This window comes from Asparagus officinalis, chromosome 6, assembly GCF_001876935.1.
Source record: "Asparagus officinalis chromosome 6, Aspof.V1, whole genome shotgun sequence".
Taxonomy (NCBI): Eukaryota; Viridiplantae; Streptophyta; class Magnoliopsida; order Asparagales; family Asparagaceae; genus Asparagus; species Asparagus officinalis.
In genome coordinates this window covers 33,388,810-33,406,616 of record NC_033799.1, presented here as the reverse complement: position 1 = coordinate 33,406,616, position 17,807 = coordinate 33,388,810, and the positions used below count along the sequence as shown (strand labels likewise).

The 17,807-nt window shown below is 35.3% G+C and overlaps 1 protein-coding gene across 1 annotated transcript; it reads right to left on the bottom strand.

Moving 5' to 3' along the window:
- LOC109846038 (acid phosphatase 1-like) lies at positions 13–17,412 on the bottom strand. Its single transcript, XM_020415260.1, has 3 exons — positions 17,222–17,412; positions 13,855–14,064; positions 13–523 (listed from the first exon to the last, which is right to left on the bottom strand). The coding sequence occupies exons 1-3, from the start codon at positions 17,410–17,412 to the stop codon at positions 346–348; spliced, it is 579 nt and encodes a 192-aa protein (XP_020270849.1). The 3' UTR covers positions 13–345.

The window sequence follows — 17,807 nt, the reverse complement described above, 5'->3', positions numbered from 1 at the left end:
ACAGGGACCCTCTTTATAGAAAATCATATAGGTAGCAAGTGGAAATTAAAAAAGTACAAAATTAAAAAAGTACAAAATTACATCAAAAGTTTGTTTCAAAATAAAAAAAACATCAAAAGTCACCTGCTCCGAAATATTCTGTCTTATAATTCAAATAACCCAAAAGGGCCAAAACAAACAGCCTCTTATGACTATCATAATTCCTGAACCATCTGGGACGTGCAAGATTAAAATTCTGTCTCAATGTGTTACAAACAAGAAATTTTGCACTCTATGCCATTTGTTGCAGGGGCCAATTGCTTATTTGCAAAATTATCCAGTTAACAAGTTACAAATAAAATGACATCAAGAAATGTAGTACATTGGGTTTGGAAGCTTGAAGGACCTAGTAGCCATTGGTGAGCCCAACAAATCACTCCATTGATCTCCTGAGCTGCCATGGATCCTGTATCCTTGAGCTACAAGCTCTGCTCGCCTCCCTGATTTATAGACCACAGCAGTTGTGCCTTGATCAGATGGTCCCCTGTTTACGCAAAGCAAGTTTGTGCTGCTCAGAAATATTATGAAGTTGCATAAAACTTGTAAATAATATAAAAAAAAGCTTAATTCTCATGCTAACTACGAAGTCTGTTGAAGACTTAAAAGATAAAATAAGAGCAATTCAGATTAAAATTTCACCGGCGCATGTTTCAAGAAAAGAGTTCATAAGGATTCATTTCACCTCTACCGTTAATGAAGAGTAAAGAGCCACTTCGTTCGTAACAATTGTCTATGATTTAAGGCATGATTATGATTTTTCTTTCACAAAACAGAAAGTGCAAAAATTAAGCTACTTTCAGCTCCCAGTGCAATCAGACTATGTACAGGCTGCACTAGTAGCAGCAGCAATAATGATGTGATCTGACTGTGCTGATAGGTGATAGTGATGAGTTCTGACTGTGCTGATAGGTGATAGTGATGAGTTCTGACTGTGCTGATAGGTGATAGTGATGAGTGAATCAAGATTCGTGTTTGAGTTGAGATCTTTATTGTTAGGTTTCATGTTTATGAGCCTACCATCTAATCTAATTTTGGTGATTAACAAACAATTCCTAATAACATTTGTTGAGTGTTTGTAGTTGCTTGCTAGGTATTCTACACAAGGATCATCCGTTGGAGGTTGGTTGGAATTGAGCTTAACGATGACATTCAAAGGAAGTTGGTGGATATCAGAATGCACCTGTGTGCAATTCAAAGTCAAATACAAGATCAAGCTTCATCCGCAACCAAGATAAGCTACATTGAAGACCTATAGCTTGGGTAAATAGTTTTGTAGTTTAAATTTATACTTTGTGTGTTTATACTTAAAGCTCAAATTATACATACACATTATTTTCATTACCTTCAAGTTTAGCCACATAAATATGAAACAAATAGATATAATTATATATACAGACATATTTGTTTTATGTGTATGTGCTTGAAATGATTTCAACAAAATCAAGCTTTAACAATTTTAAATCAATGGAATCATGTTTGTTTGCACAATATGTGTTTACCATTTAAAAGACTCGTTTATATCAATTTATATCTTTTATAAGTCTATCAATCCATTCAAAAGAAGGTTGAAATTTGTTTGAAAAATATTTTGTCAAAATCATGTGTTGTTGAGTTTTCGTATTTTGGGCCATTTTGCAAAATGATGAGTTTTCACAAATAGAAAATGCAAATTAAAAAATTCTTTTTGTAACATGTTTATTTTCATGTTTATAAACATTTCCCAAAGTATTATAATTTTTGGAATATATTTGCTATTTTTTAAAGGGCTTCAAAGTTCATATTTACTGTTCATGATACACCCTGTGCACTATGCACGTTATCAATCGACTGATGAAATCATCAGTTGACTGATAAAAGTGGCTGGAAAAGCAGAAAGTTTCTGCTTAGTCATCTGATAAACCATCAGTAGATCGATGCAGGTTATCAGCGGCCTGTAACAGTCACCTCATCAGTCGACTAATGAACAATATCAGTTGACTGATGGCACTGTAACGACTAGTTTTCCAGGCTGCGTGATTTTTAAGTTTTTTGCCTTTTTGCTTGGATTTTCTTGGCTTTTGGGCTTTGTTTCATGAACCTATATATACCCCTTTCCCCCTAACTTCTGTACTACCTAAGAAAGTTTTAAAACAAGTTTTACAAGTGTTTAAGAGTTTTTCAAGTTTGTTTTGTGTGAAGAAGTTTTCACAAAGAAGAGACTTACATTTTCGGTTTGAGGAATTCAGCCTCATTCCTTCATCTACATCTCTTTGTGCTTTTGAAGAAGTTTTCTAAACTCAATTATCTAGCTTGTTTATATTTAAATTGTCATATTCATATTTGCTAGATTAATTCGAGTTTGATTTTATTTATACTCATTGACTACACACACCCACTTGAGCTTAAGTATTTTCATACATAGTATATTGGGATTGTGAGATTGTATCTTTAAGTGTGGGCTTAACAAAGTTCTCTTCTTTGTAATAGAGAACAAATCATTTATTTGAGCATTTTTGTTGAGATCACATTGTAATACACAATGACACTAAGAGGAGTGGGTGGGAGAGACGTGGTCGATTCCAAGAGGAGTGACGTCGGTTTTAAAGTCTAGAGAGAGGTTGTAAATCCGAGTACTTGAGGAAGGCGACACGGGCTAGGCCAACACTTAGAGGGTGTGTTGTGTGATTGCATTGTGAGTGTTGTAAACGTTTATCGGTGAGCATTAAAAACTGATTGTGTAGTATTTTTGTGAGATAGTGGAGATTCTCCTCGAGGGTGAGGAGCGGAGACGTAGGTCGTGGGTCGACCAAACTCCGTGATCATTTGTCTTGTGTTTGCGTTTGTCAATTTGTGCACTATCTCTTATTTGTGTGTACATGTTTATATCGCCCTCGTTTTAATTACATATCATTGCTCATAAGTTATTGAATATTATACTTGCTAGGATATAATTGTTAATAAGTTTTAAATTAGTATTTATATCGGATTAGATTAGCATATATCTTATTCATCCCTCTCTAGGGTAATTTTATTTGGTATCAGATCTTGGTGCTCTTTGATTTGTGGCTTAACCGCCTAGAGTCAAAGATCCTCACTTTGATTTTGCTAATATAGTTTTGAGATTTTTTTTTTGCTTGCATAATATATCATGGATATGCACGGTGTACCTAGTTTATGCTATGATATTAATATTGCTCATTTATTCAATAATTTTACTTATGCTCAATGGATGTTTAGATTTAAAATATTTGCTAAATCTAAACATGTCGATTTATGGGAACTTATTGATAGTGCATATGTTGTGCCTAAATTAGATAAATCTAAATGGAGCACAAATGATAAGAGAATGTTTATTTTGAACACGCTATTGTTAGAATTCTTGCTTAAAGCTTTTGATACATCTATTTCTAATAAACTTGCTTGTTTTGATAGTGCCTATACATTATGGAAACATATAAAGACACATCATGATAACTTGGAGGAAATCCAACGTGTTCTGGCAGGTTCCTCTTCAAGTACTACTATTGGAGCTTCATCATACACACGGCTACTATGCGATAGCCCTAGTGAAGTATGCGAATCAAAGTCTGAAAATGAACTATCTATAGATGATCTCGCATGTGCATATGAAAGATTAATGCATGCCTCAAACAAGTTGCATAAAATTTTTATAAATTTAAAAAGCAAGAATGTTGAACTAAAATTTGATCATGAGTCGCTAGCTTCTAAATTTGATATCATTGTAAAATAAAATATAATGTTTAAAGAAAACAATGATAAGTTAAGTTTGGAAAATAAAAATTTGATCTCATCTATTGCTAGTTTAACTCATGAAAAGAATAATCCCATGATAGAAATAGAAGCAATTAAAAATGAATTTACATTATTTAAGAATAATCATGTTTGCTCTACTTCCATTGTCAATGATGTTGTGCCTAATGATGAGTTGAATAATATTAAAAATTGCATCTCTTCCTTAGACTCAACTCTAATTATATGCATTGACAATAATAAGAAACTTATGAATATGTGTGCTAAGTCTTGTACAAATGTTTCTAAATCTCATACACACTATGCACACATATATAACAAAGTTTATAAATGCACCATTTGCTGTCGTAAATGCCATTTACCAAAATTTTGCTATGATGCACATAAACATTCTAATAATACTATTTTATGTGCATCTCATAAAGTTTCTACATCTCATACACATACACATGCACTAAATAGTCATCATAAGCATGTTAATGTGTACAAATATGATTATTGTGGTAAGCATGTTAATGTGTACAAATATGATTATTGTGGTAGATTTGGTCATTTAGCCAAATTTTGTTTTGATTTGAAAAGAGTTTCACATTTGCAAAATAATTTTAAAAGACCATCTTTTGTTTGTAAATGTTTCATGTGCATAAGTTAATGGTCAACATAAACAAGTGCACTCATTTCATTGCATTTATTGCAATAGGAAGGGTCATTTGCGTGATTATTGATATGACCGGACCCGTGCACAAAATACACCCAGATGAGATCATAACCCTAGAGTTTTGGACTTTATTGATAGGGGTCATGTCCCTAAACTCTTCGATACCAAGAGTGCTTGGGTACCAAAACATTTTTGATTTTAAAGAGCAAACTTTTAGAGTTTATTTTTTGGATTTTTAAAACAAAGTTTTAATGATTTTTTATAAAAGAAAATATTTTTATTTGTACGATTCCTTTTTTTTTTTTTAATTCTAGTTTCTCAAAAATTAGTTTTGAATTTGTAGAAGAGGTTAATATTTGAGCAAACCCCCCGGATTTATTGATCTTTCATTGGTATTCTTTCATATCATGTTTATTGGGTGCAAAATATTTCTATATGGGTTGAAACAAGCTCCAAGAGCTTAGCATGATTATTTTTCTTGTTAAAAATAATATTATTCACATTCATTTATTTTGTCATAAGCATAATTCTTTCGACCTTTGCGGATAAAATATATAAATATTTGACATTATAAGTTGCTTGATCACTTATTCTTCAAAATTGATGATTTGTAGATTAAGCATGTTTTAATGTTATTATGGTTTAGATTCATGATTTCATTTGATTGTTTTGACTTTCATTTGGACTTTCATGATTGTCATGATTTTCATGGTTCTCATGATTTGCTTTTATTTAAAAATATCTTTCATGATTCTCATATTTTTCCATTCATTTGATTTCATAAATCTATAACATATTATTTTTATTGAGCCACCATTTTCATAATAATATATCTATATGTGTTATTAATCAATCATTGTTCATGTTTGATAATTTATAAATTGTTTTGGATTTATTGATTAAACAATTGATTTTTGATTTTGAATCTTTGATTTTCATTTTTGGAATACTTTTTTTGTTTTGATATATTTATGTTTAAGACCCTTGTAACACCTTTTTCATAATGATATATCTTTATGTATTCAGATGGTCTCTTTGAATGTGAGGTTTGTTTAGCATGTTTTTATCCATGTTTTTCTCACATATTTGCCTTAGTTTTTCATTTCATACATTCCATGCGGTATTTTGATAGGGGGAGCTTATTCCCTATTATGTTTATACTCACCTATGCATATTTGTAGGGGGAGATTTTGCTCTCTATTCTTATTATTTTTCCCATTTTGATGTTGACAAAGGGGGAGAAACAAGTCAATTGTGAGTATAGCATTCTATTGGTTTTATGCATGATGATTATAATTTATATATTCATTTGGTATCATACATATTTTATATCTTTTTGTGCAGATTGTTTGTCATCATAAAAAAGAGAGAGATTGTTAGGTCTCATGTTTATGAGCCTACTATCTAATCTAGTTTTGATGATTAACAAATAATTCCTAACAATGTTTGTCGAGTGTTTATATTTGTTTATTAGGTATTCTCACAAAGATCATCTATTGGAGGTTGGATGGACTTGCGTCTACACGATCATATCCATTGGAAGATAGAATGAATATTGAATTGAAACCATCGCAATTCAAGTCAAGATTCATATCGCTTCATCCGTAACCAAGACGAGCATATCGAATATCTTTTAGCTTGGGTATATCAATTAGTTTAGTATGTTTATACTTTTTGTATCTATACTTAGAGCTCAAATTATACACACACTGTTTTCATTGCCTTCAAGTTTAGCCACATAAATATGAAATAAATGAATATAATTATATATACACACACATATTTGTTTTATGTTTGTATGTGCTTGAAATGATTTCAAAAAAATCAAGCTTTAACAATTTTAAATCAATGAAATCATGTCTATTTGCACAATATGTGTTTACAGATTAAAAGACTCGTTTATATTATTTTATATCCTTTATAAAGTCTATAAATCTATTCAAAAGAAGTTTCAAACTTGTTTGAAATCATTTTGTCAAAATCATGTGTTTTTGAGATTTCATATTTTGACCAATTTTGCAAAATGATGAGTTTTTACAAATAAAAAATGCAATTTAAATTTTTTTATAACATGTTTATTTTCATGTTTATAAATATTTTCAAAAGTTTTATAATTTTTAGAATTTATTTACTATTTTTAAAAGAGTTTTGAAATTAATATTTAATATTCAAAAAATCTTTGTGCACATTATTAGTCGATTAATGAGTTCATCAGTCGACCAATGAAAGTGGCTAGAAAGACTAAAAGTTTTGCTCAATCGACTGATGAACCATCAGTCGACTGATGCAGGTTATTAGTTGACTGATGAGTTTATCAGTCAACTGATGACGAATGAGCAGCCTGTAAAGGTCAGCTCATCAAGCGACTGATGAACAATATCAGTCGACTGATGGCCTATAACGACTAGTTTTCCAGCCTTGCGTAAATTTTGAGATTTTTATCTTTTTGCTTGGTTTTTGGGTTTGTATATTGTGAACCTATAAATACCCCATTCAGTCTCAATATTTTAGATAATCTAAGAAGTGTTTTAATCAAGTTTACAAGTTTGTTTAAGTGTGTTTTAAGTTTGTTTTCAAGTGTGTTTATGTAAAGAAGTTTTCACAAGAGGAGGAGATCATTTCTTTGGTGTTTGAATTTCAATCTCATTCTCTCTCACTCTTGTTTTCAGAGAAGTTTCACTAAAACTCAACCTCTAGCCATATATACGTATTTTGTTGATTATCATTTCTTTTAGCTAGAATTTAAATTGAGTTTACATTTCATTTTACTCATTGAATGCACACACAACCTTTGAGCTTTTAGTATTTCACGTTAAGTATAATTTGGGTTGTGGTGAGTGATTCCTTGAGTGTGAGCCTAATTGAGTTCTCATCTTATTTAGAGAACAAACACTTTGTATTTGTGCCTAATCGTTGAGAACACATTGTAATACACAAGGACACCGAGAGAAGTGGTTGGTGAGAGACGAGGTCAATTCCAAGAGAAGTGACGTTGGTAGTCAAACCTAGGGAGAGGTGGTACATTCAAGCACTCGAGAAAGTTGACACGGGTTAGGCAACCACTTAGAGGGTGTATTGTGTGATTGTAATAGTATGAGTTATAAACGTTTATTGGTGAGTGTTGAAAACTGATTATGTAGCTTTTTATATTAATAGTGGAGATTCTCCTCGAGGGTGAGGAGCGGAGACGTAGGTCGTGGGTCGACCGAACTCCGTGATCATTTCTTTTGTGTTAGTGTTTGCCTTGACGTATTTCTTTTGTACTTATTGTTCATCATATTACTATATCACCATTGTTGCATGTTTATATCGCTTATTGTTTTATTGTATATCCTTGCACATATCTTATTGTATATCACTGTGCTTGGATATTAGTTAATAAGTTTTTAATTTGGCATTAATATCAGATTAGATTAACAAATACCATATTTTTTGTGCGGAACGGAGCTCGAAAGCCAAATAGTGAACGACAAGACAACGAGAAAGATCACAACCATACAAGCAACCACAAATCACAGTAAGACAAACAAGTTTTTCGTGGTTCGGCAAATTGCCTACGTCCACGGGGCAAGGAGGAGGGGGGAGGTATTTACTATTAGAGACAAAGAGAATTACAAATAGGGTTACAAATCTTACCAAAACTCTCAAACAAAGCTCTCTAGATCTCTCACAAATCCTCCCACAAAGGATGCACAATACTCTCTCAAAAGTCTGCTCAAATCGTTCTTGCTTAATCCTAAAAAAACGTGTTTAGGGTTATATATCAACTCACAATGAAACGGATCAGAAAATAGAATCAAACCCAAATCCGCTACGCGGTTACAAATCTTACCAAAACCCTCAAACAAAGCTCTCTAGATTTCTCACAAATCCTCCCACAAAGGATGCACAATACTCTCTCAAAAGTATGTTCAAATCGTCCTTGCTTAACCTTAAAAAACATGTTTAGGGTTATATATCAACTCACAATGAAACAGATCAGAAAACAGAATCAGGCCTAAACTTGCTACGTCGTCGACCGTCGAACCCATCGTGCGGTTGACCGCCAAAGGTCTAGAGACCAAATTGCCTACAGGGTTTTGACGCGATCGACCGCAGAACCCATCATGGTCGACCGCAAAAAGTCCAGAGGCCAACCCTATCATGTGCACGTTCGCGGTCGACCGCCGCGTCATGTGCATGGTCGACCGCCAAAAGTCCAGAGGCCAACCCTATCATGTGCACGTTCGCGGTCGACCGCCGCGTCATGTGCGATCGACCGTGAAGCTTCCAAAATGCCTCCTGCTTGTTTTCTCCTGAACTTCATCGTCGTTTTTACAATTCTCCACCTCGACAAACATTTTACCAAAAACTAAACCGACACCAATACTAACAAAACGTCAAACTTGTTGCATCCAGGACGCCATGGAATCAATCCATGAAAACAGACTCAATCCACAATAAGTCAGGAACCAAAACGAGAGTTCAAACAATCCTCCCCCATCGAAATCAACTAATCCAACCGGCTACATCTAAAAGACTGCCTACGTATCCTCTTGTCTAAGGAATCAAGCCTCGCGTAGTTTACCCAAATGGCCTCCAAAGGCCTTAACATCGAAGAATGTTTAATAGCTCCAAACAATGACCAAACTTAACACCCGAAATAACTTTGGTCAACATATCTGCAGGGTTATCCTTTATGTGGACCTTCTCCAACATGACATCTTCATCATCCAACACATCACGAACAAAGTAAAATCTGACATCAATCTGCTTCGTGCGTGCATGATAAACTTGGTCATTTGCCAAATAGATAGCCGACATGCTATCATAATGTACCCGAATGGTCTCCTGTACAATTCCTAACTCCTCTAACAATCCATGTAACCACAAAGCCTCATTCATAGCTTCAGTCACCATCATATACTCCGTCTTTATAGTAGAGAGAGCTACTGTAGACTGAAATGTGTATCTCTAACAAACCGATGCTTCTACCAATGTAAACACATATCTTGAAGTAGACTGGTGCTTGTCAAGATCTCCCGCATTATCAGAATCCACATAACCAATGCAATCCTGCCTAATTTTCTCATTCTTCTAATATACTGTAGAATCCACTTCACGACCTCCCAATGATCATTTCCAGGGTCGTGCATGTACCTTGATATCATGCTCACGGCCTGTGACAAATCTGACCTCGTACACACCATCGCATACATCAAGTTACCCACTGCACTAGCATATAGAACCTTCGACATATAATCTCTATCCTCAACTAAAACATGTAACATATTAGTTAGAAGCTTGAAGTGGGGAGCCAATAGAGTACTCACAGCCTTTTTATTGCCATCAAACCTGAATTTCTTCACCATCTTCTGTAAGTAATTCCTCTGTGTAAGCTTCAATCTCCCCTTCACCCTGTCTCTCTCGATCTCCATACCTAATATCTTCTTAGCTTCTCCAAGATCCTTCATCTCAAACTCGGATGACAGCTCTTTTTTTAACTTTCGAATAGTCGATGAATTCCTGGAATCAATAAACATATCATCAACATATAACAAAAAATAAATGTATTCATAATCCTATATCTTGTGCATGTAAACACATGGGTCATATGGGCTCCTCGTGTATCCATGGCCAATCATGAAGCTGTCGAATCTCTTGTATCATTATCGTAGCGATTGCTTCAAACCATAAAGAGACTTCTTCAGCTTGCACACCAAATCTTCCTTTCCTGTAGCTTTGAATCCCAATGGTTATATCATGTAGATCTCCTTACTAAATCTCCGTATAGAAATACTGTCTTAACATCCATCTGGACCAAATCCAAATCTAACTGTGCCACCAATGCTAATAAAAACCAAATCGGCGAATGCTTCATAATGGGTAAAAATACCTCATTGTAATCAACACTCTCGAGCTGTACATATCCCTTGACAACCAATCTGACTTTGTACCTAATGTCCCAATAGAAGATCTCTCTTTTTTCGTATATACTCACTTGCAACTAATAACTTTCTTTTCCTTAGGTATCTTTGTAAGTTCCCAAGTATCGTTCTTCTGAAGAGACTGTATCTCCTCCTCTATAGCTTCCCTCTAACTGATCAAATCAGAGCTAGACTCTGCCTCCCTAAATGTAGAAGGAACTATATCATCAATGACATCCACTGATAAAGCATATGCAACCATGACATTATTGTATCTAGCTGACCGACTAATTACCCTTCTAGGTCTATTTGCTACAATGGACTCCTGAACATGACGCTGCTCCTGAGTCTCACCATCCACTGTATCCTCCAAATATCTGTTTGTTATCTCATCTTCTTCCAGTATCACCTCTGTATGAACCTCAATGGATACAATGCTATCTGGAGTGTGTGGAGTCACATCATCCTCCACCTGTTACGATATCCTACAAATCTGGTCTTCCTCCACCTGCTGAGGAACTTGAGGCCTCATCATGTACACCTCATCAAATGTGATATCTCTGCTAATGACTATCTTCTTGTCCCGTGGATCCCATAACTTAAAGTCTTTAACACATTCTCCAAATCCTATAAAGTCTGCTTTCCTCATCATCGGATTCAATTTTCCATCATTAACATGATAATAAGCAGGACACCTGAATATCCGAAGTGACTCATTGTCACTATCCACCGAATCAGACCAACGCTCCATAGGGGTCTTCCCCTGTATCACAGTGCACGACAACCTATTAACGAGATGACTCACATAAACTAACGTCCCGACCTAAAAGGATCTAGGCAATCCACTCTGTGTCATCATACATCGCATCTTCTTCAACTATGTACGATTCAATCTCTCAGCCACCCCGTTCTGTTACGGTATCTCTTGAACTGTGAAGTGTCACCTAATACCGTGATCCTGATAAAACTGCAAAAATGGATCACTCTTATACTCTCCACCATTATCTGAATGAAGATTTTTCACCTTTCTACCTGTTTGCAGCTCCACTTTCCTCTTTCACTCCACAAAAATATTCAGGACCTCATGTTTATGCTTCATTATATATACCAAATTTTTTCTAGAATAGTCATCAATAAAAGTAACAAAATAGTTGGTTCCACCGAGTAATGTGTGCTTGGAAGGGCCCTAAATATCTGTGTGACTATAATCTAATATACCTTGGGTGTTGTGAATAGTGGTGCCGAACTTCACTCTAGTCTTCTTTCTAAGTACACAATGCTCACACAGCTCCATCTTACGGGTTTTCACACCTTTCAATAGCCCTTATTTTGTCAATATCTACAGGGACTTATCACCAGTGTGTCATAAACGCATGTGTCATAAGCTGGTAGTGTCCTCCTCTGTAGTGATAGAAGTTGCCAGACCCCCTGTAACTATCTTGCCCTTGAAGTTGACACCTCACTTTACCACTATAGAATCCTTTGTGATCTTCACAATAGCATCCTCTGAGATCACCAGATAACATGCTGCCTCCAAAGTAACAAGAGAAATGATGTTCTTCGTCAACTACGGTACGAACCTCACTTCTTTCAACTCCCTAGCGACTCTGTCATGCATCCTGATCTAGACTAAACTAATACCATCAATAGGGCATACATGGTCATTACCCATAAACACGACATCCCTTCTTTTCAGCTCCTCAAAGTTGGAGAACCAATCCCTCCTAGAACAAATGTGATATGTAACTCCCGAATCAACATCCACTCTGTAGAGTTGGCATAGCAAACAGACGGTAGTGCAAAGCATGAATAACCTGAAGAACCTGAATCTGAATGTTCGTCAATAGTTTTTACAACATTCACTTTTAAAGCTTGTACAATTTTCCCCTTGTTCTTTCCAACTTTATCCTTTAACTTTGGGCAGTCGATCTTCCAATGTCTCTCTTCTTTACAAAAACGATATTGATTTCTACCAACACTCCTATAACCACCTCTATTCTTCGATTTTGAGCGGTTGACTTGGCGGCGGTTTGGACTATAGCCTCGAACTGCTAATGCATCTTCCGATGCCTTCTCGGAGGCTTCGCCATCACTCTTCCTCAACTCATAGTTCACCAATGCTAAGGTCACATCTTTGTAGCTAACAGTAGTTGTTCCATTGATCATAGTGAGAACAAACGTATAATAATCATCCTCCAGCAACGAACACAAAAATAGCATCGCCTTGTCTTCATTCTCAACCATGATGTCCATATTAGCCATATCTGAAAGTAATTTCGTGAATTTATTTACATGCTCTCTAATGGAAAATCCCCTCTTTATCTTGAACTGGTAAAATCTTTTTTTTAAGTGAAGTTGATTCTCAATGCTCTTCGTAAGATACTTCTCATTGAGCTTTTTTTACAATCTCTTCACCGACGTCTCAATCATCACATCATAAATAAGATCCGGCGTCAAACATGACCGAATAACTCCACAACCGTACTGTTCATCTTCGTCCAAACCTTATCCTCCATGTCAGCTGGTTTTCCTTGTAGCTCAAGAGTCTCCTTCAAATTTTGTGCATCCAACGCATCCATCACCTGGCATCTCCACAAACCGAAATTGATATTACCATCGAACTTCGGAACATAAATCTTCATATTATTGATGCTCAGATTCTGTATCGTCTTTGTAAGAGACGATCCTGATGTTCTTGCTTCTCCCATATTGTAGATCTAACTCTCCAAGTAAGAATCCTTCAGCGAATCCTTCGAACAAACTCCAAGCCAAACCCGAAGCTTTGATACCACTTGTTGTGCGCAGCGGAGCTCGAAAGCCAAATAGTGCACGACAAGACAACGAGAAAGATCACAACCACACAAGCAACCACAAATCATAGCAAGACAAGCAAGTTTTATGTGATTCGGCAAGTTGTCTACGTCCACGGGGTAAGGAGGGAGGAGTATTTACTATTAGAGATAAAGAGAATTACAAATAGAGTTATAAATCTCATAAAAACCCTCAAACAAAGCTCTCTAGATCTCACACAAATCCTCCCACAAAGGATGCACAATACTCTCTCAAAAGTCTGATCAAATCGTCCTTGCTTAACCCTAAAAAACATGTTTAGGGTTATATATCAACTCACAATGAAACAGATCAAAAAACAGAATCAGGCCCAAACCTGCTACGCCGTCGACCGTCGAATCCATCGTGCGGTCGACCGCCAAAGGTCCAGAGACCAAATTGCCTACAGGGTTTTGACGCAGTCGACCGCAGAACCCATCATGGTCGACCGCCAAAAGTCCAGAGGCCAACCCTATCATGTGCACGTTCGCGGTCGACCGCCCTGCAGCATCATGTGCGATCGACCGTGAAGCTTCCAAAATGCCTCCTGCTTGTTTTCTCCTAAACTTCGTCGCCGTTTCTACAGTATTCACCCCCTCTAGGGTAATTTCAATTATCACATGTCTTACTACACGATTTTCTACAGATTTTCTAGGTTATATTTGAACGTACCTCAAGAAGAGCCTCTCCCAGGAATGGTAACCAGCGAGCTTTAGATTATGTTCAGTGACTGCACGCTGCTCCTCAGACCTGCCCGTCAATATGACCAATTTAAATCCAAGCCCTTGAAGCTCCTCATACAGCTTCAAGCTTGCTGGTAATGCTGGGGCCTTTGCCAGAAAGGCCCAATCATCGAATGAAGTCTCATTGAATTCCTCTGACCTGCAAAAGCATCAAAGACAAATTAAGATGAAAGGAGAAGATCACCGTTGACTGAAAAAAGAGAGAACAAAACAAGAAGAGCTTGTTATAGGAATACCAACTCATGTCAGGTACTGCACGAACTTACTAATTAGGTTCTCTTGGGCAAATCTTTAAAGAAGTGGATTAAGAAAAAAAGTTTAAACTAATTATTAATCTATTTCAAGCATATCGAGAAGATTTAGTTAACCAACTTCAGGCAAAATTTATTTATGAGGATTGTCTTTTTTTTTTAAATATATTTATAGGGATTATTTGTTTATTATTTTAGAATTTTTATTAGCATTTAGATCATCTCTTTATATCAAACATCCATTGCCACTAATCAAAACTTCAAAGTTATAGTGATAGTTATATACTCTCACACTTTGTTATTTGTACCTAAGAGGCGTATATGTAAAAATGGATCTCTTTACAACATACTGGAAATCAAGATATATATGTAGAAACTATTTTCTTAATACTTTGTTTGATACCATGTATGACACCCTTCAAAAAGAGTACACATCTATACCATTATATTAAATTCCTAGTAAGGACATCGAAAAGTATGAAGGACAATTGCCGCCACAATAGAAAGGCTAGGGGTATTTTGGTAATTTTGCGCTTTCTTAAAAAAATGGAAAATGCGCAATCACCCTCTCTCCCTTCAACACGTGTCCAAGATTTTTCTTTCCGTGTTGCACGTGCATTGAGATGTTTTTGTGTTTAGTCTAATGCATTATTATTTTTTTCTAGAAAATATTCTATATCATTTCAATGCCATGCAAATAAATCAAACATTTTTGTTTCTTTCTTTTTCGTTTAGAATATTCTATATCATTTCAATATCATGAAAATAAGATTGAAACCCCACATAACTCAATATTATTATAAAAAGTGTAAAGTAGTGGTAAAGATTTGTAAGAAAAAGTAAATATATGCACTTAGAAAACTAAGAGTATATACATATATATATTTATACTACTCATTATACTAATACATAATAAAATAGTGAGGTTAGAAATTCATAATTTTACAAGAGAAATTTAACTCTTTTCTTTGCTTATTTCTAGAACCTTCTAAATCACGACATGAGAATTTGATTTGAACTCAAATGATGAAATTCATGAAATTATATGATAAGAGATCTAAATATAAAATAACAATAAGAGATATAAATATCAAAAGATGAGCTTCTTTTCCAAGAAAGATAAAACATCATATATATGCCAATGCTAAACATAAAAATTTAAAAAATGACTATGATCAATTTAAAGCATATTTTAAATAATAGAAACACTTTTAAAATAAGTGGACAGGTCGAAACACTTTTAAAATAAGTGGACAATAACATTCTCATACACTTATTATAACCTCACCCCTAGGTCTCAGATTTATAATAACATTACAATATTACATTTTTAAGACTATGTCTTAAAAACTTTTGTGTGTTCTTGAGCAACTAAACTTCATACTATAAAACTTAGAAACCTAATGAAACTTTACTGCATTTTAATGCAATTAACCTTTTTAAATAAAATTTAGGATATGTAAGTTCGGAGTCTATTGCACGTGCATTAGCAAATGCAGTAATGCTAGTATATAATACCATTTGGACATCAAGTGCCTAATAGCTAACAAGAATGTTTAGAAATAATAAATTATTAACCCACATTGTTACGTAAGTAAAACTTATTATTGGAGAATTTGTTCTTTTAGTTACTTTAATGTGGAGCCCATGAAATGACATGCCACCCTGTGCCTAAGCCTTAGGGGGTGTTTGGTTCAATTTCTAGAAATTATAGGAAATGTTTTCCACCTAAAATATGATTTCCTTGTATTTCTTAAAAAAATTATAGGAAAAGTTTTGAGAAATCAAAAAGTACCAATTTTCTTGTTTTTTGCACTTTGCTTGTTTGGTTCAAAACAAGAAAATAGCTCATAACTTTATAGAAAATAATAAGATTTGGTAGGTTTTTAATTAAATATGGTATGTGTCAGATTTCTGGTGATTTCCTCTCATTTTGAGAGGAAATTGCTTTTTGTAAAATTTGGTAGGTTTTGATATTTTATAGAAAATATTTCTGTAAATTTTTTGTTGAACCAAACACAATTTACAGAAATCTCTGAAAAACTTTTAATTACAAATTTACCATTGTTAGATGTTTTGAGAAAAGTTTTCTTAAAAAGTGTGCAACCAAACAGCCCCTTAGCCTGAACCGGTATCCACGTAATCAATGATTGATCAATTCAATCCCAATCTCCTTACCTCATCCCATATAGAGAGGACCAACAAAATCCAACTTCAAAAAGGTAATGTAAAGAAAGAAAGAAAGAAATAAAGAAAAAGGAAAAGAAAAAGGAAAAAAAAAACTTGAAAATTGCCCATGATGTACTTTCTATTATAAAATGAAAAAATTCGAAAAAAATTAAGTTGTTGTTCCACGTCACTACCATTACAGCACGGGGATAATAGATATTGGGTTCCACTTCTAGCCGGATCAATTAACTAATGCTGGTGGGGTATTTGACAACTTCCTTAGTGGTCGTCTCTAATCTGGTTAAGGGTTTAAATTTTATTGGGCTAAAAGTAGGGCCTTGATTAAATCTTATTTTATTAACTTAAATTGGACTCTCAATTAAAGTAGATTTATTGGTCCACCTCTTTCCAGAAAGGAATTAATTAACTTGGTTAACGATTTTATCCCCCCATATCAGAACTAACTTGGCCAAGATCTTTACTTTTAGAGGGTTGGCAGACACTCTTCTTAGATTTATATACTACCATCAGATCAGTTTTCTACTCATTCAGGTAAATGGTTAATCATTCTACATATGCTAACTCAAGCAATTAACCCTTGAAGTCCTCTCATATATCAAAATATTGAAATGACAGTGAGGATTGAAAGTTATAATTTTACATTCTCACTTGTCCTTACAAATTGAAGGCCCACGGAATTTGAACCTGGATTTGCTCAGAGCATCATATTAAAACCCATGTTGCTATATAAAAAAAAAACTCTGAGGTTACGATGAGAACCGATAGTTATAACTTAATATATTTTAAGACTAACAGCCAATCAGTTGAACTTACAAGTAAAGGGGGGAAAATCCATAATATATATATAGTACGTACCCATATCCAGCATCTCTGTAGTAAGGCAGATTACTAAGCAAAGTCTCGTCAACATCAAACACCCACACATCCTTCCCATCGCCAGCAACCGGCACCGTCGTCGCGAACGCCAGCGCCTCTCCGGCGATGACTTCGGAGTCCGATAAGTACCTCTCCCCGTTCATGCATGTACGCAGCGACGAGCCCTGCATTTGAGGGACTACGCCCAAACGCCGGCGTTTGTTCGTACTCCTCCGATAGCCGCAGCTGTCAGCGAGAAGAGGTCGGCGTCAGCAGCGGGGCTCTCGACGCGAAGCTGGAGGTGGGCGAGAGAGGAGGGGAAGGAGGTGAGAGTTGAGATTAGGAGGAGGAGGAGGGAGAGGCTGAGGAGAGACATGAATGCGTGAGAGAGAGCGACAGTCAGGGGATCGGTGGAATATATTTTGTAGAGAGCTTTTTAATGGATGGGAGGAGTTGTTCTTGTAATTGAGTGTTATGCAATTATTGTGGTTGATGAATATTGGTGCTTGATATTATTGGGACTTGTTAATGTTGGAACATGCTTCAATGCGTTGACTTTCGATTCCGATTCCTTTTCTTATCGTAG